Source organism: Mercenaria mercenaria, chromosome 1 (assembly GCF_021730395.1).
Source record: "Mercenaria mercenaria strain notata chromosome 1, MADL_Memer_1, whole genome shotgun sequence".
Lineage (NCBI taxonomy): Eukaryota > Metazoa > Mollusca > Bivalvia > Venerida > Veneridae > Mercenaria > Mercenaria mercenaria.
In genome coordinates, this window is record NC_069361.1 from 62,838,345 (window position 1) to 62,865,480 (window position 27,136).

Sequence of the window (27,136 nt, forward strand, 5' to 3'; positions counted from 1 at the left end):
ACTTGCATGCAAAACTTTAACCAAGGTGTGACACCGACGCCAGGGTGTGTAGAATAGCTAGACTATTCTGTGAATAGTCGAGCTAAAAACACACAGTTAATAACAAAGTTTTAAGTAAAGTTCCAAAATTTACTGACGCATAAAGTACATGTTTAAGTTATGTACTTGCATGCAAAACTTAACCAAGGTGTGACACCGACGCCAGGGTGTGTAGAATAGCTAGACTATTCTGTGAATAGTCGAGCTAAAAACACACAGTTAATAACAAAGTTTTAAGTAAAGTTCCAAAATTTACTGACGCATAAAGTACATGTTTAAGTTAACTATTCATTTCAAGTAAGCACAATAAACGATTTGCATTAATTTCACATTGAAATACTTATAACTTAATATAATATGGACTCGGGTCAAGATATACATTATACTGGAAAGACAGACGGCTGGTTTTCAAAAGACACTGCCTAATTCGCAGTTTGAATCTGGCGCTCTCTTACACAAGAACTACGTATACGAACAAGGTGCTGATGCCATTGTCCTCCAGCCAATATACAGCCTCCTGGGATGTGACCATATGATGTAACTGACCAATGACTGAAGGCCCGGTGAGGAATGTGTGTCGGGATTAACCAATCAAATACAGACCGGGCGCCATTCACTTCAATGAAATCACAGAACAGTGACTGGCCGGAATTCCAGGACACCTCTCTCTCAACAGAGTTTCAGCCAGGGTTTCTTACAAATAATGTATTAAATAAACAAGGTCTTAACTGAAAGTAAACCTCAAACGATTCTTTGCATCATAACAAGTATTTTGATATATAACACTCTAAGAATGAAGTAGTTTAATCACAATCATGGGAAAACACTTTGAAGCGGGGGTGTTAGCAGTCGCTCAGATAGACGGTAAGCGGGGGTGTTAGCAGTCGCTCAGATAGACTGGTAAGAGATTTTACATTGTCACATCAGAAAATCATAAAATGCAATAAATATGGACTAAATCTAATCAAATCTGAGTGTGGCTGGAATAATAGAGGGTATACTGTTGCTGCTTATATAGGTGCCTTATACCTTTACCAAGTAAATGTCACATAATCATAAACATTTCTCTACCGGTCTGCAATAACAACAATAAAATGGCAGCCTCCATGAAAGAAGCTTTTTGCACTGTAGAAAATCATAAAGGTAGAAAGTAAACTGTATATCAAGTGAAGTGACTTGACAATCTAGGCAGATAAACTAATACTGTAAGTAAGTGAATAGTTTCTGAGTGTTTATATGCGTTATAAATAGAAATAAACAAGCTGGGAGCTGCATCAAAATCAATAGGGGCCATCTGCTGGTCATGACCAATCTCTGTATCAACTTTCATGATCCTAGGCCCGAGCTTTCTTGAGTTATCATCCAGAAACCGTTTAAATGTTTCCAGATACTGTGACCTTGACCTTTGAGCTACTGACCTCAAAATCAATAGAGGTCATATGTTGGTCATGACCAACCTCCCTATCAACTTTCATGATCCTAGGCCCAAGCGTTCTTCAGTTATCACCGGGAAACCGATTGGTCTACGGACCGACATCTGCAAAACAATATATCCCATCTTCTTCGAAGGGGGTCATAATAAGGGTAGCTTTGTAAATTCAGAACACAACAACAACAGAAAATGTAACTCCCACAACTTAAATAACTGTAAGCAGTTTCAGAGGAACAGTTTTGACAGATGGTGAATCACCAGTAGGGGACTAATAAATTGAGTATTTCATTTCTAATAGTTTAAAACTTAATTCCTGTCAAAAAGATGTCTTGTGCAACACTGTTTCATTTAAATAACACAGTGCAAATGTGGTATTAGTTTCATGTCCAATATACCTACACAAACACACATTTCAGTAGAACAACAATTAAATGTAACAGATCAACTGTGGGGAAATTCACAATTTTAATGACACTTCTGCATACAGTAAATTTCTATATGGCTGATTTCAATGAAACTTCTCTGTTTCAAACTTACTTTTATTCTTTCATATGATCAAACAATATGTATATTCACTGAGACAATTGATAATCTATTTTTGAAGCTAATTTTATATCATATAAAGGTCTTCTTTAGTTTTAAACCTCATAAATAAAAATACAATAATTTTCAATTATCAAAGCACAGTAGACATTGAGCCCAGATCTACTGAATGCAGTATGTGTGTTCAATCCCCTGGTGCGGTGTATGTTCTCTGTGACAATTTGGTAAAAGACATTGCGTCTGAAATCATTTGTCCTCCACCTCTGGGGAAGTTGGCAGTTACTTGCAGGCAACAGGTTTGTACTGGTACAAAACCCAGGATCACTGGTTAGGTTAACAGCCCACTGTTACATAATCAAAATACTGTTGAAAAAAAGCATTAAACCAAAAACAAACAAACTAACGAAGACAGTACATTTGTAGACATAAACAACCATAATAAATAAATACAAAAACAAGTGAAAATAAAACAACTTCTGTTCATTTTCTTAATAGCTTTCTACGGGTATATATAAAATAAACAATTTTTGTCTCAAGGTTTACATGACAATAATCAAAGTATGGGGTATTTACATGACAACAATCAAAGTATGGGGTATTTACATGACAACAATCAAAGTATGGGGTATTTAAGTACATGCAATAGTCATGCAAGTTTGATGTTTGCTGGTAGTAAAAGTTCTTATGTTAGGAGACCTGTGGCACAAACTTTTTAACTAAACTGCATAAAGTCAGCAGAGTTAAGTAAACAAACAAAACCATTCTACAACAGGGCTATGATGTCTGTAAGTCACTCACCTGACCCTGAATAAATGTTTGACACACTGAATTATATTTGGTAACACCTGTGTTTAGCATAAAAAACATAAAACAGATCAAGGGCCCATATTTCAACAAATTTGAGAGGATACTATAGAACAAGTTTAATGAAGATCCGCCAAGCAGTTCAGTGGAAAATGTCATTTAAAGATAGTAGCCCCTTAAAGGGACCAACTGACCCACTGAAGGAATTTAACAGAGGACTTCTAAGAATATTACAGATCAAATTTAATGAAGGTCCATCAAGCTCTGAATGAGGCAAATTTATTTAAAAGTTTTTCAATTTTCATCTCTAGCAGGATGCAGCCCTTTAAAGGAACCAAGAGCCCCTATCTGAATAAAATTTGGGGAGGACCTCATAATGATGCTACAGACCAATTCTGATGAAGTTCCATCAAGCAGTTCGTGAGAAAAAGCCATTTTAAGTATTTCTATTTTTAGCTATAGCAGCCCTAAAAGACGCCAAGTGGCCCCATTTAATAAAACTGGGAGAGGACCCTGCTACAAACCGAGTCTGATGAAGATCTATCAAGAAAATTATGAGAAGTTGTTAAAAAATGTTCTAATTTTAGTTCTAGGGACCCCTAAATGAGGGCGAGTTCCCAAGTTTGAATAAAATTAGGAGAAGACTTTATATTGTTGCTGCTATAATTATAGGTCTTATCATGACTTTCCAGCTTTAGACGTTGGAAGAACACCCAAGGTGTCCCTATGTGCATTATTTCTTCACTGGCAGGCACCTTGGTAGAACCATCAACTTTCTGTAAGCCTTATTTCTGCTTCCAAAACATCGTACTTTCAAGGATACTGTTAAATTATTTTCCAAACTGTGTTTAATTCAAGAGTCACTCTATTCATGAATATCTGCGACTCATAACTGTGTTTAATAAATAAGTCACTCTGTTTATGAATATCTGCTTAACTAAAATCATACAGTAAATGTTGTCCCGACTAGTATACAAGGCACATCTGCTGTTGGCATGAAACTGAAAACAAAGATGCATTGAGCAAATTACTGACAGTTTTACCTGCTCAGACAGATCAATGAGCATACAGGCTGATAAACTCTTTCAATCAGGTTTGCAAGAGAAGCAGATGTATCAGATACAATTCTTTATATACAAACTAGCTATGTCTGTCACTTAATAATGAAGACTGGTGAGGTACAAACAGTTTAATGAAAGGTTATTTCATTAAAAGTCATTGAAACCACCTTGATTTTGATGGAGTGGAAAAATCCATGAGGAAGTATGAAGAAGTTATACGTCAAAGCAGACCTCCAAAAATCAGCAAGCAGTATCAACTAGAACAGTTTAATAATTTAAATAATTGAGCCGTGCCATGAGAAAACCAACATAGTGGGTTTGCGACCAGCATGGATCCAGACCAGCCTGCGCATCCGCGCAGTCTGGTCAGGCTCCATGCTGTTTGCTTTTAAAGCCTACTGGAATTGGAGAAACTGTTAGCGAACAGCATGGATCCTGACCAGACTGCGCGGATGCGCAGGCTGGTCTGGATCCATGCTGGTCGCACACCCACTATGTTGGTTTTCTCATGGCACGGCTCATATTATTTTGACTTTATTGCACTATTTTCTCACAGTAAACAGCAACTGCCCAGTTTCCATTGATCATCCAATGCTTGTCCTGTTTTTTAACCTTTTCAGCTTGACCTTCTTCTAGGCCAGTCACCAAATCTGCTTTAAGTGTCCTCAAAGCACAGAGAGGGGCTGGGTGGAACCCACAGAGACTTTCTTCAAATGGTGTGGTGGTAGGCCAGTTTCTGTCACCAACCAGTTTCCTGTAGTTCAAATCTCCCTTAAATATGATAAGCGAAGAGTTTCCTAGTTCAGTATATAAATCTGGCATGTATTTCTTCATATCACAGTATGGAAAGGGGGATGTCCAGAATTCATGTACTTCAAATGTCCAAGACCCATCCTCCAGTCTCTCTTTCCATCGTTTCACAAACATGTCCATAGCCATGCTATTGTTTTGCATGAAGTGTTGGAATGTATAGTCCAAGTCGTCTTTTGTCACATCAGATACAAACCATGGGAATGCTTTAGCATGAAGGTGTACACTGCTGGCAAGTTTGGCTGACATCAGGAACTCTGCCAAGCAGAGATCTGTGACAAGCTCAAAACCTGCATTGTCTAGAACTATATCCACTCTACATGGAGCTTTACAGCTGAAAAAAAAACACAATGAATTATATTAATGTAGAACATACATTGCACTACAGGATGTTGAAAGGGCAACTGTTCTATTTTGTTCTTTCACACGGTCCAAAAAGAGTGTTAAGATCAGAGCATCTAAAATCTCTGAATAAAGACAAATGGAGAGAAATATGGAGAACTCTTTCATTTTGTACTTCAATAGCTAATGTAGTATATATCACCATAGCTCCTAGAAAACCTGGTGTGTAAGTTTTAACATGAAAACATTCATTACTGGATTTGATAACCAATCTGAATGCTGTTATTTCATATTTAAAAAAAAAACAACATGTTTAAGGAAGAGTTGAGTATACAATGTTCTGACATATAAATAAACAAGAGTGCCCTAAAGGCTCTGTATCACTTACCTGACCTATTTCTTACCCTAAATAACCTAGTAACTAACTTGGCCTAAATTTCATAGAGACATTTTGACTATATTTTATGTAAATCAGGTAGATCTTTTATTTTTCAAATATTTGACATAGTGGCACAGTTTTTGACTTTATGTACCGTACACCACTTCTAAACCTGACCCAGACTTCATACAGACAAACATTCTAATGACAAGTTGAACAAGAGCTGTCCGTAAGAAAGCCAATGCTTGACTATTCAAATTGTTGTCCAAGAAGCGGGAAAATTTCCCTAATGTTAAAATATTTATAGAGTTTCAATCCAGAATCTGCAATCGTTTTGGAGATAGTAACTTGCATGCAAAACTTTAACAAGAAGTTTTTAAGCTCAAAAGGGGGCATAATTTTGCAAAGTACATGTCAGGGTTATGGGACTTGCTGCTATCACCCAGTTTTATATACCTGAAGAAACTTGAGAAGTTTTAACTCAATATTTGCATTAGTTTTTGAGATAGTAACTTGCATGCACAACATTAACCAGGATTTTCTAAGTCCAAAAGGGGGCATAATTTGCCCAAAATACAAGTCAGTTTTACGGGACTTGACCCAGTGATGTTGGTAATTAACCTAGAAAAAGAAAAAAATATGTTTCAAAGCTGTATGCCTTTAAATGATAGCTATACGTACTTGCAAGCTAAACTTTAACCAAGGTGTGACCCCTAACGCCAGGGTGAGTATAATAGCTTGAACTATTCTTCGAATAGTCAAGCTTAAAAGTGGCTTCTAAAGTGTTAACAAAGTTTTTTTATGACTTAACTTAATGACCTAGCTTTTTCCCAAGTGACCAATTACAAATTTATCCTAGATTTTAAAAAGACAAACATTTCTACCAAGACTCATGAAGATCAGGTAGAAAATGTGGCTCTGGAGTGTTAACAAATTTTTTCTATGATCTGACCTAGTGACCTAGTTTTTGACCTCGGGTAATCCACTTTACACAATCTGTACTTAAAAAATGACAAATATCTTAATTTTCACAAATCTTGTTTGTTTGTTTTGTTGGGTTTAATGTCAAATCAACACAGTTATAGGTCATATGGCGACTTTCCAGCTTTGATAGTGGAGGAAGACCCCAGGTGCCCCTCCGTACATTATTTCATCATGGGCAGGTACCTAGGTAGAACCACTGACCTGCCATAAGTCAGATGGATAGCTTCCTCATATGAAGAATTCAATGCCCTGAGTGAGGCTTGAACTTACAACTTGACTAAGATGGGACAGCAAGGAGCAAAATGCTGGCAAAAAACTTCTTTATCTTGTAAACAGCATGCATAAATTTATACTGCCTATAATTGGTCATAACACTGAGAACATAAAGCAGACGCACAAAGACCGTGAGCGTCCTACATCACTCACCAGAGTTTAACAGCTTGCTCAAACAGTTTTGGTAAATGATTATGCAAGGAAAATATCTCTGAAATCATTTTAAAATATGGCCTGTTTTTTTTGACAGGAAGACTGAAGTTTCCACTGAATAAATATGGGCTGGCAATGACACTGTATGTTTGTGGTGGTGGGAGAAAGTGCCAAAGGAATCTTACACACAATACTAAGAAATGAGGAGGATAATGTGTGCTGGGGGATGATGATGACTAAGAGACAATATCAAGAAACAAATAAAAATAACAAGAGCTGTCCATAAGACAGCCAAGCTCGACTATTCGAAATATTGTCACAGAAGCTGGAAATTATTACCCAAAATGTTAAATATCAAAAGAGTTTTAAGTTCAAAAGGGGACATATCAGAGTTATGGGACTTGATGCTATCAACTAGTTTTATAACCCGAAGAAACATGTTAAGTTTCAATTCAATATCTGCATTAGTTTTGGGGATAGTAACTTGCATGTAAAACTTTAACCAGAATTTTCTAAGTCAAAAGGGGGCATAATTTGCTCAAAATACATGTTAAGAGTTATGGAACTTGACCCAGTGAGGTAGGTAATTGATCTAGAAAAAGAATAAATAAGTTCCAAATCTATATGCCTTTTAGTAATAGCTGTATGTACTTGCACGCAAAACTTTAACCAGAATTTTCTAAGTCCAAAAGGGGGCATAATTTGGCCAAAATACATGCCAGAGTTATGGGACTTGACCAGTGAGGTAGGTAATTGATCTAGAAAAAGAAAAAATAAGTTTCAAATCTATATGCCTTTTAGTAATAGCTGTATGTACTTGCACGCAAAACTTTAACCAGAATTTTCTAAGTCCAAAAGGGGGCATAATTTGGCCAAAATACATGCCAGAGTTATGGGACTTGACCCAGTGAGGTAGGTAATTGATCTAGAAAAAGAAAAAATAAGTTTCAAATCTATATGCCTTTTAGTAATAGCTGTATGTACTTGCACGCAAAACTTTAACCAGAATTTTCTAAGTCCAAAAGGGGGCATAATTTGGCCAAAATGAAGGTCAGAGTTATGGGACTTGGTGCTATCAACTAGTTTTATAACCCGAAGACACATGTGAAGTTTCAATTCAATATCTGCATTAGTTTTGGAGATAGTAACTTGCATGTAAAACTTTAACAGAATTTTCTAAGTCCAAAAGGGGGCATAATTTGCTCAAAATACATGTCAGAGTTATGGGACTTGACCCAGTGAGGTTGGTAATTGACCTAGAAAAAGAATAAATAAGTTTCAAAGCTATATGCCTTTAAATGATAGCTGTATGTACTTGCATGCAAAAACTTAACCAAGGTGTGACGCCGACGCCGACGCCGACGCCAGGGTGAGTAGAATAGCTAGACTATTCTTCGAATAGTCGAGCTAAAAATAAACAAGAGCTGTCGGAGGACAGCAAGGCTCGACTATTCAACAGCTTAAATGTTTACTGAATTAATACAAAAGTGAAAAAGGGGCATAATTTTGTAAAAATGAGAAAAAGGGTTATGGAAACTTCAAATTACTTATCAGCTCATAAAGTGAACAAGTGCGTGAAGTTTCAATCCTTTCCCATAGGTGGATACTGAAATACCAGCTTACATACAAAAACTTAACCAAAAACTGCTAAGTCGAAAAAGGGGCATAATTTTGAAAAAAAATGCAAAATAGAGTTATGGGACCTACACAGTGCATGTCAGATCATGACAGTGAACAAGTGTGTGAAGTTTCAATCCATTCCCATTAGTGGGTACTGAGATATCAGCTTACATACAAAACCTTAACCAAGAATTTCTAAGTCGAAAAAGGTGCATAATTTTGTAAAAAAGCAAAATAGAGTTATGGAACCTGTGCAATGTAGGTCAGTTTATCACAGTGAACAAGTGTGTGTAAGTTTCAATCCATTCCCACAAGTGGTTACTGAGATATCAGCTTACATACAAAACCTTAACCAAAATCGGGACGCCGACGCGGACATCAACGCGGACGCATGGGTGAGTCCAATAGCTCTACTATTCTTTGAATAGTTGAGCTAAAAATTGTGGGGGTGAGGTTGGAGTGGTGCTGGGGATGGGGGTCGAAGCTTGAAGGAACTGGCTACCCAAGAAACATATGTGTGAGATTATTTTTCAATAAGGTCTTTTAAAGAAATAGTACACAACAGGCAACAGACGGACTGATAAACAACAAACATTTAACAATCCAAAACTCACTTTGAGCAATTTGTGTTCAGGTGAGCAAAATCTCCAAATAAACCAGCTCACCTTAAGTGCTGCCATACTTGTTCAAGGTCGTCTCTGAGGACAAACTCCCTGAGTTTGTTTACCTGGTCTAGGGGACAGGAAGTCTGTGCATTATCTTGCCCACCTGATATTGACAGATCACACTTATTACCCCATAAAGAAATCTGAAAACAATTACATACAATTTACACATAATGCAGTAATAAAGTTGTACATACATGTATCACATTAATAACATCAAACACTACACAAAGACTCTTATGTGGCTATATGTGAACAAAACTGGGAGAAGATCTTATGATAATGCTACAGACATCTGATGAACATCCATCACACAGATCATGGGAAGAAGCTGTTTACAGGCTTTTCCTATTTTTAGCGATAGGGGCCCCTAAAAGAAGAGGACCTTGCCTAGATTCTTCAATACCAGTGGTTTACCATGGCTCCCTAGATGAATCTCTGGCATATTTCACCAAAATTTTTTGTTTGGTTACATTATAGATAAAACTGGAATATTGTCCATTGGACACGGATGACCCACATACTGTGCCATCCTCTTAATAGCGAAGACGCAAACAGAGAAAACAGAATGTCTCCTTCAACTAAAATTAGACATTCAGGTTGGACTTTAAACAACAGTTTTTACATGCTGCACAAAAAGAAGTAGAATGGGGCATCCTTTGTACCTTGTACAAACAAAAACCCTTTAACAATTGTAACTAACACTCTTGTAGTTACTATGAATAAGTTTAATACATTTGTTTAATGAGTAAGGACAACATCTTATATCATATTAGACAAACCTACATGACTGACCCTATAACAAAGCCCAACAAATTGGACAGTTTGCTCATAAACAGGAGCAGAATTTGGTTCTGGTTGAGTGGAACTTGCTCTAATACATGCTCTACAGGATGAATGCAATTTTTAACCAAAAATGTGATAATTCTGTGGAAAAGTCAGAATATCTCAGTGACCATAAATGGAAGTAGATTTATTATACACAACATCCGTAAAGGTACCACATGAGCCGTGCCACGGGAAAACCAACATAGTGGCTTTGCGACCAGCATGGATCCAGACCAGCCTGCGCATCCGCGCAGTCTGGTCAGGATCCATGCTGTTCGCTAACAGTTTCTCCAATCCCAATAGGCTTTAAAAGCGGACAGCGGATGCGCAGGCTGGTCTGGATCCATGCTGGTCGCAAAGCCACTATGTTGGTTTTCTCATGGCACGGTTCACATTATGATCAAATTAGATAGACTCTGGGTAGTGATAAGACAAGATTGCTGAATGTTTTCTCCTGACTTTAAAACACATGTAATTACAATGAGTAATACAGTATAACAGACATTTTCTTCAATTATTATCAGGGCAAGCACAAATTGCAGCAGGACAGATGAAAATTCTACCTAAACTGTTATTGCAAGATAACTTGCTTTCAAAACAAGAGCTGTCAGATGACAGCGCGCTCGACTATTCGAAGAACTGATTGAAGAATGGGGTAAAATATTTCTACAGATATTCAGACAAAAGAAAACAAGAGGACCATGATGGTCCTGAATCGCTCACCTCTTCCCACATGACCCAGTTTTGAGTATGACGTCGTTTTTTCTATTATTTGACATAGTGACCTAGTTGTTGAGCTCATGTGACCCAGTTTTGAACTTGACCTAGATATTATCAAGATAAAAATTCTGACCAATTTTCATGAAGATCCATTGAAAAATATGGTCTCTAGAGAGGTCACAAGGTTTTTCTATTATTTGACCTATTGACCTAGTTTTCGAAGGTACGTGACCCTGTTTTGAACTTTACCTAGATATCATCAAGGTGAAAATTCTCACTAATTTTCATGAAGATCTCATGAAAAATATGGCCTTTAGAGAGGTCACAAGGTTTTTCTATTTTTATACCTACTGGCCTAGTTTTTGACCGCACATGACCCAGTTTCAAAACTTGACCTAGATATCATCAAGGTGAACATTCAGATCAATTTTCATGAAGATCCATTGAAAAATATGGCCTCTAGAGAGGTCAAAAGATTTTAATAATTTTAGACCTACTGACCTAGTTTTTGACCGCAGTTGACCCAGTTTCAAACTTGACCTAGATATCATCAAGAGGAACATTCAGACCAACTTTCATACAGATCCCTTGAAAAGTATGGCCTCTAGAGAGGTCACAAGGTTTTTTTATTATTTGACCTACTGACCTAGTTTTTTATGGCATGTGACCCACTTTCAAACTTGACCTAGATATCATCAAGATAAACATTCTGACCGATTCGTATGGAGATCCATTCATAAGTATGGCCTCTAGGGAGGTCACAAGGTTTTTCTATTTTTAGACCTACTGACCTAGTTTTTGACCGCACATGACCCAGTTTCGAACTTGACCTAGATATCATCAAGATGAACATTCAGACCAACTTTCATACAGATCCCATGAAAAATATGGCCTCTAGAGAGGTCACAAGGTTTTTCCATTATTTGACCTACTGACCTAGTTTTTGAAGGCACGTGACCCACTTTCGAACTTGATCTAGATATCATCAAGGTGAACATTCTGTCCAACTTTCATGAAGATCTCATGAAATATATGGCCTCTAGAGAGGTCACAAGGTTTTTCTATTTTTAGACCTACTGACCTAGTTTTTGACCGCACGTGACCCAGTTTCGAACTTGACCTAGATATCATCAAGATGAACATTCAGACTAACTTTCATACAGATCCCATGAAAAATATGGCCTTTAGAGAGGTCACAAGGTTTTTCTATTATTTGACCTACTGACCTAGTTTTTGATGGCACGTGACCCAGTTTCGAACTTGACCTAGATATCATCAAGATGAACGTTCTGACCAATTTTCATGAAGATCCATTGAAATATATGGCCTCTAGAGAGGTCACAAGGTTTTTCTATTTTTAGACCTACTGACCTAGTTTTTGATGGCACGTGACCCAGTTTCGAACTTGACCTAGATATCATCAAGGTGAACATTCTGACCAATTTTCATGAAGATCTTGTGAAATATATGGCCTCTAGAGAGGTCACAAGGTTTTTCTATTTTTAGACCTACTGACCTAGTTTTTGAGGGCATGTGACCCAGTTTCGAACTTGACCTAGATATCATCAAGATGAACATTCTGACCAACTTTCATAAAGATCCCACAAAAAATGTAACCTCTAGAGTGGTCACAAGCAAAAGTTTACGGACGGACGGACGGACGCACGCACGGACTACGGACGCTGCGTGATCACAAAAGCTCACCTTGTCACTATGTGACAGGTGAGCTAAAAATACATTAGACAAACAATGTTCCCGTATTTGTGGATTATTCAGCCAAAATAGTTGTCAGAGTTAGTACTCTTGCCTACAGATGGAAATCATGATGATAAACAAGTGTTCAAAGTTTAAAAGCCATATGTTAAATAGTTTTGACAAAACATGGACTTGTATGAAATCAGAACCAATTTCTAAGTCCAAAAAGGGCAATAATTCAGCCAAAATATATGACAGAGTTATGTACTCTTTCCTACAGATAGAGACTATTATACTGAACAAGTGATAGAAGTTTCAAAGCCATATGTCAAACACTTTACACAAAATATAAACTGGTATGAAAAACTTAACCAAGATTTCTAAGTCAAAAGAGGCCATAATTCAGCCAAAATCCTTGATGAAGTTATGTACTCTTGCCTATAACTGGACATGGTGATGGTAAACAGGTGTTGAAAGTTTCAAAGCTTTATCTTCAAAGACTTTGTAAAAATATTAACTGGTACGAAAAACTTAACCCAGATTTCTATGTCAAAAAGGGCCATAATTCAGCCAAAATCTTTGATGGAGTTATGTGCTCTTGCCTATAACTAGACATGGTGATGGTAAACAAGTGTTGAAAGTTTCAAAGCTTTATCTAAAAAGACTTTTTCAAAATATGAACTGGTATGAAAAACTTAACCCAGAGTTCTAAGTCGAAAGGGGCCATAATTCAGCCAAAATCCTTGACAGAGTTATGTACTCTTGCCTATAACTGGACATGGTGATGGTAAACAAGTGTTGAAAGTTTCAAAGCTTTATCTCAAAAGACTTTGTCAAAATATAAACTGGTACGAAAAACTTAACCATGATTTCTAAGTCAAAAGGGGCCATAATTCAGCCAAAATCCCTGATGGAGTTATGTGCTCTTGCCTATAACTGGCCATGGTGATCGTAAACAAGTGTTGAAAGTTTCAAAGCTTTATCTCAAAAGACTTTGTCAAAATGTGGACTGGTACGAAAAACTTAACCAAGGTGTGACGCCGACATGAGTAGGATAGCTCTACTTATTCTTCGAATAGTCGAGCTAAAAATTGTTGAGCCCTGAGTGTCATTACTCAGATTTTATGATAATAATATCAGTAAAAAATTATATTCCTCATAAAATCTGCAATTTTAATAGTAAATAGATCTAATTATATATGACACCCCTTTGATACTGTGTTTAAAAGATAAAGGGAAACAACTAGAAAACATTGATAAACCAAATATTGTTCATAATTGTCATCACTTTATTTCTTCGTAAGTATTAATTGATTGCTCAAGGGAAGAAAATGAGCTCTGAAAAATAATAAGCAAACCGTAAACATTTTTAAAAAACCAGTGTTTAAATTCTGTTGACTAGGAATGAAATTTCAAGAAAATGATTACTATCTTACAGAAAAATATTTTTTGCAGATGCTTTAATTTAGATAACATACATTTATTTAAATATCAATTAAAGAGCCTTTAAAAATTATTCCTAAGATGAGGAAACTCATAAAAAAAGTTATTTATAGATCACTAATTATAAATGCATTTGTATGAAATACCTGCATAAGTTGTTTGAAGAGTTTGTGTGTATTGGTTGTTTCACCAGAGTCTAGATCATTTACTACAGTCATAAGATAGTTGAGCAGTATCAAAATAGCCTGAGCTGAATCAAGTAAAGCTTTCTGTTTCTGTTCCATAAACACATCAAACTTGTGTAGCACATGGCTGAAAATAGTGTAAACATATCAAACATGTGTAGGACATGGCTGAAAATAGTGTAAACATATCAAACGTGTGTAGGACATGGCTGAAAATAGTGTAAACATATCAAATGTGTGTAGTACATGGCTAAAAATAGTGTAAACATAACAAACATATGTAGTACATGGCTAAAAATAGTGTAAACATACCAAAGGTGTGTAGTACATGGCTGAAAATAGTGTAAACATATCAAACATGGCTAAAAATAGAAAACAATAAATACATCATGCATGAGTAGTACACTGCTGACAATACAGTAAACTAATAAAACTTGTGTAGTAGAGTATCAAAAATTTGTGTAGTACATTGCTGAAACTATAGTTAACACATAACATTTGTGTACTGCATGGCTGAAGTACAGTAAACCCATTAAATTTGTATAGTGCATGACTTTTAATTAACACATAACACCCATACATGCCATATTTTCAGATGGTCAATAAGGGAGATCTGCCTAAACAGGGCTTTTTTTAAGGGAGATTTGGGTAAAAATAAGGGAGACTTTTATTCGCTCATTTTTATGCGCTAAATAGCCGTTTCCATGAAAAAATCATCAAGTTTTCTATATTGAACTGATGAGTGGAGCCAACAGTTGTGTACTGAATGCATAATTATTACTTACAGCACATCAATTAATCCAAGGAAATTCAGAATTCCATGAAAGATTGAACCAGGAACTTTGTTTTTGCTTTATGTGTTGATGCTTCTGCATCTGGAGAGAGTGATCTTTTTGACATGTTTAAGCATACAATACTCAAAAGACTGCGGACATATCATGTCAAAACAGTCTTTTAAGGGCAGTCATTTCTTTTCAGAAATGAAGTTGTTAAAACAAAAATGAAAGTCGTTCTATTGCTGGATTGTCCATATTTAGATTAAAACTATGTATTTAAACTGGGAATTCTTCTCCTGTTAATTATTGCAACATGACAATATCACAAAGGAATGGCAGTCAATTCTTTGGGCAGTACCAATTGCAATTTATTTCATAAAATTCACTTATCCGATTTCATGTTTGTCTGAAATCCTGTGTAGTCTGACATTAACTTGCCAATTTTTCGTTAAATCGTGGTTGATTTTTTGCATGTTGTGCAAGTATTTAAATTGAGAAGGATGAACTCGGTGTTAGCACTAACCTGTCTCATCTTCTGATGGCTCGATGAATATTGAGGTCAGCGAAAACGAAAGTACACTTTGGCAGGTGGCGGTAAAATGACGTATTAAGACTGGTTTACATATTGTTTTGAAAACTACGGATCAGCGAGTTTGATGTTATTGAATCAGTCTAAAATCTCCATTGCCTACGTGTTAGATTAAATGGTTAATTGTTTGCAGATGGTGACAGTAGGTGGAAAGGTAATTAATGCCTCAGGCGTGTATCTCTCGATAAACAAGCTGGGATAATAGACAACTATCAAAATTATGTTTGGAGAGTATTTCCGGGCTACTCGATATTGAATTTCAAGTATTTTCTAAAGGTCTACATTGGGTCGAGATATAATTTTACTACAGAAGACTTTTTTCTGAATTTATTTTTTTACGGGAGGTTTTCATGTCACGGCGGGAGACCGGGAGATGTACTGAAAATACGGGAGAAAAAGTCTCCCGCGGGAGATATGGCATGTATGATATCACCTACGAAATACCTGTCTGAAAATACTGTAAACACAAACTTGTGTTGATTTTGGTTTTATGGCGCATCAACACAGTGTCAAACAAGACTGTAGAATTTGGTTTCACATCTCATTAACATTGAAATAAAAATATATGGTATGGAATCAAAGCTTTTATACCTGCTGGAATCACAGAGTTACAGTAAGACTAAGTGTTCAGACCCTATTAGTTACCTCTTATGATCATGCAAGGGTAAGACAGTGGTTCTAATTCTTTTCATAGGTAAGTTGTTCCTGAACCACATGGGACCATTCCCACAGGTGGATACTGAGGTACCCATGTAACAAACATTTAACAAAAAATTGCTGCCAAGTCCAACAATGGTGCTAGACTGTCACAATATCCATCCATCTCAACAATTTACTTCTGACTTTTAAATGAATCTAGTTACTGAGCAGACTACTTGTCAAATTTCATAATTTTGACTACAAAATCTTTTCCAAACACATTCAGTGAATTTATATCCCCCACCGAATGGTTTGTTTCCTGAATGTGGAGGATATGAGCCGTGCCATGGAAAATCAACATAGTGGTGTGCACCAGCATGATCCAGACCAGCTGCGCATCCCGCAGTCTGGTCAGGATCCATGCTGTTCGCTAACGTTTCTCCATTCCATAGGCTTTAAAAGCGAACAGCATGGAGCTGACCAGACTGCGCGATGCGCAGCTGTCTGGATCCATCTGTCCACACCCACTAGTTGGTTTTCCCATGGCACGCTCATATTAATTTGCTGATATACAAAAGTTAGTACATAGACTGTGCCATTGTTTGTTGCTTCACCAACTGAATTGAGCATAGTGTGACTATTTTTTTTTAATATATAAACATGCTTAAATAGAAAATAAAAACTAGAAGGTTTTTCAGTGTCCAGCAAATTTATAATCTTGCTGGTAGCTCACATATTTGTATGGGGCAAACTAGTCCTATCCACCTGCACCAACTTCCACCAGTGCATATTGTATGGGTATTCATGCAATGACCTTAAAACGAATGGGGGTCATTTACTGATAAAGACCAATGTGTGTATCAATTAAAGGGCAATAACTGGTTGGAAGGAGCTTGAACTAATTGGTATAGCGTCACCCAAGGAACATTTCTGTGAAATTATTTTGAATTTGTGCCAGCAAATTCAGGGAATATTTTTCATGTATTCCATATAGCCATGTAGAGAAAACTAGCCCTGCCCTAGACAGCCATGTTTTTAAGCACATCAACAAGGCTTGAAGGAATCTGGCAGGGGGTCACTCAAGGAACATCACAGTAAGGGACATCACAGTCAAATCATTTTGAAATCAGACCACCGATTTCAGAGATTTTTCAAGCTTTCCTATAGCCATACAGAGAAAACTAGCCATGTCCAATGGCAGACATTTTTATTAACAAAAAATGAGTTGATAGAATTTGGTAGAGGGTCGCTTAAGGAACATTGCTGCGAAATTATTTATAAATCAGGTCACCAGTTTGCAAGATTTTCAAACTTGTTCACATATTTGTATGGGGCAAACTAGTCCTATCCACTGGAAGCCACATTTTTTTAAGGAAACAGATATTCTGTAATACTTTGATAGAGGGTCACCCAAGGAACATTGCTGTGAAACTACTTTGAAATTGAGCCAGTTGTTTCAGCGATTTTTGAAGATTTTCCTTTTGGCTGCTCTTTACAGGTGACCTAAATTCGAAGAAGTCCAAGAGGGACCACCCGAGGACTGTTCCTGTGATGTTTGATTCAAAATGGCTTGGTGATTTAGGAGATTTTCTTCAAAGATGGATGGACAACATGCATCAATTAAGCAATCCTAAAAGCTAACTATGAGCACTTCGTGCCAAGGTGAGCTAAACAAGATTTTTTCACAACAGAGGAGAGATAAAGATGTACCATTTTTCAACACCTTCCTGTATTCGTCTATACATGTAACATTCCACATATAGCCAAGGGGAGATAAACCAGGCAGGCTCTTCACCATCCCTCTCTGTCACCTCCTTCAGATAATCATTCCATAACTGTAATAAAATAGCTATAGCACTGAAAGTAAATCCATTTCTTAAATACAAAACACATTTGGTTTGCTGATTAGTCAAGCCACAAGTAGAGGACATATGCCAATTTTTAAATTGCAAGTTTGCATATGTGAACAAGTTTGAAAATCTTGCATCTGAGAAATATTGTGGTACGTTCCCCAGTAGTGCATCCCACACTACTGACCCAAATATCATAATATATTGCAGTAAAATATAAATCACAATACCTATCCCTAATATCATAGACATGCTGAAGGTGATAGCTGGTATTAATGAGTTTAACTTTCTGAATGTTGTTTGTATGAACAATATAAAACTGTTTTTCACACTCACCTGCACATCAGAGCGTCCATCATGTATTGGTACAAGAACTTTTCCAGTCATCATCTCATTGCGCAGCTTTGAAACACAACCTGCCAGGCTCTTTAGATCATGTGATCCATCCTTAAAATAGCAGTTTATATTTAAGTTAACACTTTGACAAACATCTGAAAACAAGGAAACAAAAGGTAATAGGTAAGGGTAGATTTCTCGGAAGCACGGAGCACTAAAAACACAGCCTCAGAGCCACGAATTTGCAAAGTAGGCCCACAACAAAAAGAAGCTGTAACAGAAAAATATTACAGACGGGTTGCTTCAAAAATCTAACAAATACATATAAATTTATGCCAGATACAGATACAGGGGGAGGAAGTGGTAAGGGGTAGAAAGGGGGTGGGGGAGGAGGTTGAAGGGAAAAGTAGAACAAGGATGAATATACAAAGGGAATGCCACGTTCCTTAATCACAGTTACACTACAACATAAACCACAATAACGCAGACATTCATGTACCAAAGATAAACACACTAGTTTTCAGCTGCTAATGTGTATAGGAACTATAAGTAAACAGGGTAAAACCTGTACAAGAACTGTGATATAGAAACTATGAGAAAGAAGAGTAAAATATGTATAGGAACTATAAATAAACTGGGTAAATTATAAATGTGTTTTAGAACTTTGAGTTAACAAGAGTTTAATAATAAAGATAGATAATAATAGAACTATGAAAAAACAGACACATGTATTGGAACTATGAGTAAACTATAAGCATGCATCGGAACTAACAGCGAACACAGTAAACTATGAGTAAATGGGTATAGAAATTGTGCATAAACAGAGTAAACATGTATAGGAATTATGTGTAAACAGAGTAAACTATAAATATACAAATATATATAGGAACAATGAGTAAACACAGTTTAACAATAAACATGTAACACAACTGAGAAAACAGAGTAAACTTGTAAAGGAAGTAGAATTGTGGACATAGGACACAGATGCCCCCACATACTGCAACATCCTCTGAATAGCAAAGTTTTTAGTACAGAACATCTTCACATGAAGGATGTTCGACTTAAAGTTTGAAGCAAATTGTATTCAGATAAGACTGCATCGGAGTAACTTTCAATCCATACCTTCACGAGTATGAGGAGTTGAACACAAAATTTCTTCACTATGGCCTATTTTGTGAAATTAAGAAAGGGCCATAATTCCAGAAAAAATAGCTACAGAAAAAAGTCAATTATTTATGGTCATTTTCACATCAAGGTTCTTCCATCTGTGAAACTTTCAAACATTTCTTTTCAATAGTGTTTGAGGAGCTGGACACACAAGATTTTTCTCTAAATTCTATATAGGAAAGCTATCAAAGGGTAATAACTGTGGTAAAAAGTTCCTTCCTTTATTATCATCTGCACATCAAGTTTGTTCTTCAGTCTGATTAAAATCATCTCCTATTAATGCTATGCATTGGACCTGAGGACATGCTATTGAGACTCACGTTCACTAATCAGAGCCTTGATTTCAACATTTTGAAAGTGAAAGTAGAAGTTTAAAAAAATCTAAAATTAACCTGGGATTTCAGTTTTGATTATCATGGGTTTCTAATTCTTATGACTGTGCCCTCGTGTTGCTTATGGAAACACATGGGAATAAGTTATTTTTCCTATTTTTTCCATTTAAAATTGGAAAGCATCTGTAACTGGTAACCAGAAGGTAAACCGCCTTAATTATAAAGCGTTCCACTGTGGTTCATAGATCAAAAATGCAGCGAAAACTTTTATTGCCATTCATATGACAAAACTTTTATTCTAAAGAAAACTAATTTTGGCCAAAATCTAGTTCCAGTCACTTTTAGCCAAACGCTTGTTGAAACAAGTCGTCTGATTGGTTCAAATAAAACCAAATTGGTGGAAATAAAAATAGCAGTACATGTATTGGAAATCAGATTATACAGAAAGATGAATTTGAATGGGCTGTCATCAATCTGATTAAAATCAGATCTAACTTTTAAGGTGATCGAGCACTTTAGTCAGACTGGCTTGTTCATCTGCGAAAGTTTGAAGCAAAGACTTCAGGACGTACATATGTACGGACATATGGACAGTGGCTATGTAAATGCCCCAACATAAATGTGGGAGGCATAACTATGAGTAAACTATAAACATGGATAGGAACTATAAGTAAACAGAGTAAACATATCTTAGAACAAAATACAGTATAATGTGTATAGGAACCATGAGTAAACAGAGTGTAGTACAAACTACTTTCAAGTATTTTCTTTTACTTTGTACTTCATAAATTCATATTTAAAATTTCACCTTGAATAATTTTCAATACCTTTATAATTCTTTAGAAGTAATATACCTCCCCATATTTTTCTTTAATCCAAGATTTACTTCTGAAAGCTGTATCTGCAACTCGAGCTACAATGGATGGCATCCGTTCCTTCACTGTTGGATAGGCGAAAGAACTGAAATGCATACAAAAACATATGATAATTCTTGATCTTAAACCGACAGTAAATACAATCCCATCATTAAAGACAGGGATTTAAATTTAACCCTTAACATGCTTACAGTACAAATAGATTTCCAACTTTTCTGCAGAAATTATACATTAAAATACTTTGAATTGATACAATCTGTATGATGACAATAAATATATACTAAATTTAAATAGTAGCGAGCTCAAAGAGCAGGCCCAAAAGGCCTGCTCAAGAATCAAGCTTTATGGTAACGCAAGTGTACTTTCACACTAGGTGATGGATTTTAAAAGTTTTGTCGGAAGTTGTTTAAAAGCGCACCCTAGCGGACAGGTCTTGATAGGAAGTACTTCTCATCGCAGTGAATACAGACCATCTTTTGATTGTGGAAAATTATTCATCACTCAAAAATAATGCAAGAAAGATTTCCAGTTGTTTGAAAAAAAAAATTCTTTTAAAACATCAAGCACTGGCCAGAAAATTGAACAACAGCTGTCCATAAGACAGCGCGCTCCACTATTCAGCAATTTGACAGTAAAATGAATATATGTCTCAATAAGGGACCTCTACTTTAAAAGGAAGATACACCAAGGGGCATAATTCTGTCAAGAACACAAACTAGAGTTATTGGGATTGTTACCACACATACAGATGATGATGGTAAAAATATATTTTGAGTGTCAAGTCATAACCTTATATAGTATCAAAGTTATGTCCAGAAATCTAAGATTGTCAAAAAAAAAAAAAAGTATGAAAGGAACATAATTTGGTCAAAAATACAAATCAGAGTTATGGGGATTGTTACCACTCATGCAGATGATGATGATAAAGATACATTTCAAGTTTCAAGTCTTTATCTTATATTGTACTAAAGTTACATGAAGAAAGCGAAGATTGCCAAAACATTTTAAGTATGAAAGGGGCATAATTCTGTCAAAAATACAATTAGAGTTATGGGGATTGTAACACACATTATAAAGAAATATTTTTAATTTCAAGTCATTATCTTTCAAAGAAACAAAGCTTTCAAAAAAAAATCTAACATGAAAATAATTTCCAAATATAACAACTTTGTGACCTTGGGTATAATGTAGAGATAGTACCTAAGTTTTTCAAATCATAGGTTTGAAGTTAAAAAGCTTTGAAATCAAGACAAATGTCCATATATTTCTCAAAAACAGAAATATAGATAATATTTTAACCAGAAGTGTGGAGTTATGAGCATGTAATATTTTCATGTTAAAGAAAGTTTTGTGATCAAGGAAATGTAACTCTTCTTGAACATGGAGCACATAAACATCAAAGGGACATAATATAGTGAATATTTTCTAATTGGGTGCATTTGATTTAGCATTCAACTTTGATCTGGACTGCTAAACAATGATCCATGATACTGTGTGCTAAAAAATTAGAACATCTGGAACAGTCTAATAACAGCAAAACTATGCTTTAGCAGAATGCAAATAGTTAAGCTCTAACTGGGACTCGAACCCAGGACCTCTCACACCTAAGGCAGACACTCTACCACTTCCCTATAACAGCAGCAGCTAATAGCTATGCAGTTTAATTGCCTGGATTACATTGCGTGAACTGGAACAATAATCGGTGAACTCCGGATTATCGGCGTATTCGCTTTGTTACCTAACAGCAATTTTCGTGTAAAGAAAAAATATAATCTAAGTCTGCCAACAGCATAATCGGTCAAACTTGCCTAAATTTCTCTGACGTGTTGTTCAGAGTATGAACTTACTAACTGGTAGTACCAGTGAAATATAACTTAGACTGAATTTTTTATATTTGCCCTTTTTAGCAGCTGTTGAACGGAAAAGACCGTGAGCTTTGTCCAAATATAAGTAATTATTTAACCAGTTTTGAGAGGATTTCAATTGATGGGAAATTACAGTTACAAACTAAATACCTTTCTGCAACACATGAAGTCATTAGCATTCACTGTCAACCGGTATTATGACTAAGATCAAGTGTAAATCATACATTTCAAAGATTATAGACAGAGTCTTTGTTTACATTTTTTATCGTAACCGGTGCATTTGTAAAAATCACTTTAGTTTGAAAAATCAAAGTATGTGAAGAGCTATGGTACGGTCTCTCTATAATGGTCATAGTCCCTGCACATACTTTGTTTATATGCTGGAAATGTTTATGTGAACTTACAGTAAGATATAAGCAATAGTAACAAAGATATGACAGAAAAACAAAGGTTGCTGAAAAACTTTAACCTTAACAAGAGCTGTAAGTGGACAGCGTGTTCGACTATTCTCAGTGCTTGATAGTATAATATAAGCAATGAGTAAAACTTTAACATTACAATAAGCATATTCTAAGTCGAAAAGGGGCCATAATCCAGTCAAAATGCTTGATAGAGTTGCCTCCTCCTTTTTACAGACTGGGGTCACGATGGTAAACAAGTATGCAAAATATGAAAGCAATATCTCAATGGACTTTGCATATATTTGGGGTGGTACGCAAACTTTAACATTTATTCTAAGTTGAAAAGGGGCCATAATTCAGTCAAAATGCTTGATAGAGTTGCCTCCTCCTTTTTACAGACTGGGGTCATGATGGTAAACAAGTATGCAAAATATGAAAGCAATATCTCAATGGACTTTGAAAATGTTTGGGGTGGTACGCAAACTTTAACATTTATTCTAAGTCGAAAAGGGGCCATAATTCAGTCAAAATGCTTGATACAGTTGCCTCCTACTTTTTACAGACTGGGGTCATGATGGTAAACAAGTATGCAAAATATGAAAGCAATATCTCAATGGACTTTGAAAATATTTGGGGTGGTACGCAAACTTTAACATTTGTGTGACGCTCACGCTAACGCCGACGCAAGTAGGATAGCTCCCCTATTCTTCGAATAGTCGAGCTAAAAATAACCTAAGTATAACACCTTGATGACTTTGACCTTGGGTATTATGGGCCCAGCCCCTGCACATACTTTGTTTGTATGCTGGACAATGTTTATGTGAAGTAACAGTAAGATATAAGCAATAGTAACAAAGATATTACAGAAAAACAAAGGTTGCCAAAAAACTTTAACCTTAAAAATAACCTAAGTATAACACCTTTGTGACCTTGACCTTTGGTATAATGGGCCCAGCCCCCGCATATACTTTTTTTGTATGCTGGACAACGTTTATGTGAAATTACAGTAAGATATAAGCCAGAGTAACAAAGATATGACAGAAAAACAAAGGTTGCCGAAAAACTTTAACCACGAAAGCTCAGGCCGATGCCAGGGCGGGGTAGAATAACCCCCCTATTCTCCGAAGAGTGGAGCTAAAACAAGAGCTGTCTGATGACAGCGCGCTCGACTATTCGAAGAATTGATTGAAGAATGGGGTCAAAATATTTCCACGGATATTCAGACAAAAGAAATAAATAGATTAGACAAACAATGTTCCTGTATTACTATAATTTCGATAAGTCTTGCACTAAATGGCAATATATGAGCCAATTTCAAAGTCCAAAAAAGGCCATAATTCAGTCAAAATAGTTATGTACTCTTGCCTACACATGGAAATCATAATGATAAACAAGTGTTCAAAGTTTAAAAGCCATATATCAAATAGTTTTGACAAAACATGGACTTGTATGAAAACAGAACTAATTTCAAAGTCCAACAAGAGCACCGCCTTGCGGGTGCTGACGCTCATCTGATTTTTTTTTTGTGTAATAGAAATATTGTCCTACCCATGATTTTCTAAGTCTAAAAAGGGCCATCATTCTTGCAAAAAGCAGGATAGAGTTATGTTTCTTGATGTACAGTGTCCACTTATGATGGTGAAAAACTGTTGCAAGTTTTAAAGCAATAGCTTTGATAGTTTATGAGAAAAGTTGACTTAAACATAATACTCAACCAAGAAAATGATTCCAAAAGGGGCAATAATTATTGCAAAAAGCAGGATGGAGTTACGCTGCTTGCTGTACAGGGTCAGCTTATGATGGTGAACAAGTGTTGCAAGTTTCAAAGCAATAGCTTTGATAGTTTAAGAGAAAAAGTTGACCTAAACATAAAACTTAACCAAGAAATCTGATATTTTCTAAGTCCAAAAGGGGCCATAAATCTTGCAAAAAGCAGGACAGAGTTATGTTTCTTGCTGTACAGGGTCAACTTATGATGGTGAACAAGTGTTGCAAGTTTTAAAGCAATAGCTTTGATAGTTTAGGATAAAAGCTGACCTAAACATAAAACTTAACCAAGATAACTGATTTTCTAAGTCCAAAAGGGGCAATAAATCTTGCAAAAAGCAAGATGGAGTTATGTTTCTTGATGTACAGGGTCTGCTTATGATGGTGAACAAGTATTCCAAGTTTCAAAGCAATAGCTTTGATAGTTTGGGAGAAAACTTGACCTAAACATAAAACTTAACCAAGAAATCTGATATTTTCTAAGTACAAAAGGGGCCATAAATCTTGCAAAAAGCAAGATGGAGTTATGTTTCTTGCTATACGGGGTCAGCTTATGATGGTGAACAAGTATTCCAAGTTTCAAAGCAATAGCTTTGATAGTTTAGGAGAAAAGTTGACCTAAACATAAAACTTAACCAGGCAACGCCGACGCCGACGCCGACAACCGCTCAAGTGATGACAATAACTCATCATTTTTTTTCAAAAAATCAGATGAGCTAAAAAGGGCCATAATTCAGCCAAAACAGATGACAGAGTTATTTTCTCTTTCCTACAGATAGAGACTATTATACTAAACAAGTGATAAAAGTTTCAAAGCCATATGTCAAACACTTTACAAAAAATATAAACTGGTACGAAAAACTTAACCAAGATTTCTAAGTCAAAAGGGGCCATAATTCAGCCAAAATCCTTGATGGAGTTATGTACTCTTGCCTATAACTGGACATGGTGATGGTAAACAAGTGTTGAAAGTTTCAAAGCTTTATCTCAAAAGACTTTGTCAAAATATGAACTGGTACGAAATATTAACCAAGATTTCTAAGTCGAAAGGGGCCATAATTCAGCCAAAATCCCTGATGGAGTTATGTGCTCTTGCCTATAACTGGCCATGATGATGGTAAACAAGTGTTGAAAGTTTCAAAGCTTTATCTCAAAAGACTTTGTCAAAATATGAACTGGTACGAAAAACTTAACCATGATTTCTAAGTCAAAAGGGGCCATAATTCAGCCAAAATCCTTGATGGAGTTATGTGCTCTTGCCTATAACTGGCCATGATGATGGTAAACAAGTGTTGAAAGTTTCAAAGCTTTATCTCAAAAGACTTTGTCAAAATGTGGACTGGTACGAAAAACTTAACCAAGGTGTGACGCCGACGCTGACGTCGACGCCATGGTGAGTAGGATAGCTCTACTTATTCTTCGAATAGTCGAGCTAAAAATGTCAATAATCATAAAGCCATGAGAATGGGCGAATAGATAATGACGTCACCGTGACACCAGCTTCCCGTAAATTTTGCAACATATGATATTCGCTGTTACAAGTATGATGACACTAAATGTAGACTTCCTTTTCAAGTGAATAGGTTCCCACGAATTCTTTTGAGTAGTGAATAGTTTCTTTGTTACATATAAATGATGTATAACTATCGTACAGATACCTGAATCAGTAGGGCACCAGAATCCGAGTATTTTGTTTAAGCATGCGCTTGTTTGAACAGGGAGTCATATGACATAATAAGTTTTTGCACTGGTTGTGTAAACTTATTAACTAGCTGTCAAACTTTGCAAAATGTGACTTTAAATGAAAAATGATGATGATTTAAAATACCCATGTGTAAATTTTCATGAATTTCTTATTACTTTTTACCACTGTTACAAAACCTCCTCCACTGTCCACACTTTTTAATCAACTGAAACAATGATTTGTAGGATGTAGTTGCAACATCCGCCAAAATTATAAATATATAGTAAAATAATATGCATTACCCAGAATTAGCATACAGGGTATTCCCAAACTTTCATCTTATATATTTTCCTTGTAAGAAGTACTGTTTTACCTCAATTTGTTTTATATGTGGATGTAAATAAATCTTGTTTTTTGGCCAGAAATGGAAAGATTGAAGTTAAATAGTTGCACCTCATTTGTATACACTCAATGGGGACAATGTAACCACAAAGGATGTCACCATCATCCACCTCTTATACTGCTGCTTGCAAATGGCCGCTAGGCTGCAGGTGGTTCTCAATGCCAGTGCTATGGTTAACCTTACTTGATACAAATATTACAAATACCAGTAAATATGTTCATTTTCATGATAAGAACGTATTGCTTTTATGATAAGTTTAATGTTTTAGTTTTAAGTTTTGGGTGACAGCATTTTGACAGGTCGGAGACTTCCCCTGGATTGAGAGACAATCTCGCAATCTAAACATTGTCTCTCGTTCGAAAGACAAAATGTCTTTCAATGGAAAGACTGAAATTAGCTTAAGCAATGAAAATCAATGAAAGAGTAATTAAAACTCTCTTTTTAGAATGTGCAAATTTATTTCAAATATAGAAAAT

At 36.0% G+C, this 27,136-nt stretch overlaps 1 protein-coding gene across 3 annotated transcripts in view; it reads right to left on the reverse strand.

The window, feature by feature from the left end:
• Positions 1–277: 277 nt before the first annotated feature.
• LOC123536113 (damage-control phosphatase ARMT1-like) overlaps positions 278–27,136 on the reverse strand; it is a 36,709-nt gene continuing 9,850 nt past the window's right edge. For 2 of the 3 annotated variants that reach the window (XM_045318942.2, XM_053549251.1), the window contains exons 2-7: positions 20,520–20,625; positions 18,167–18,277; positions 17,691–17,815; positions 13,938–14,103; positions 9,106–9,248; positions 278–5,023 (exon numbers count right to left, since the gene is read on the reverse strand). In XM_045318942.2, the coding sequence (XP_045174877.1) occupies positions 4,414–5,023; positions 9,106–9,248; positions 13,938–14,103; positions 17,691–17,815; positions 18,167–18,277; positions 20,520–20,625 (1,261 nt within the window). In that variant the 3' untranslated portion in view covers positions 278–4,413. Of the gene's footprint in view, positions 5,024–9,105; positions 9,249–13,937; positions 14,104–17,690; positions 17,816–18,166; positions 18,278–20,519; positions 20,626–22,555; positions 22,682–27,136 lie in introns of those variants that run through there. The other variant, XM_053549248.1, reaches the window with a different exon arrangement.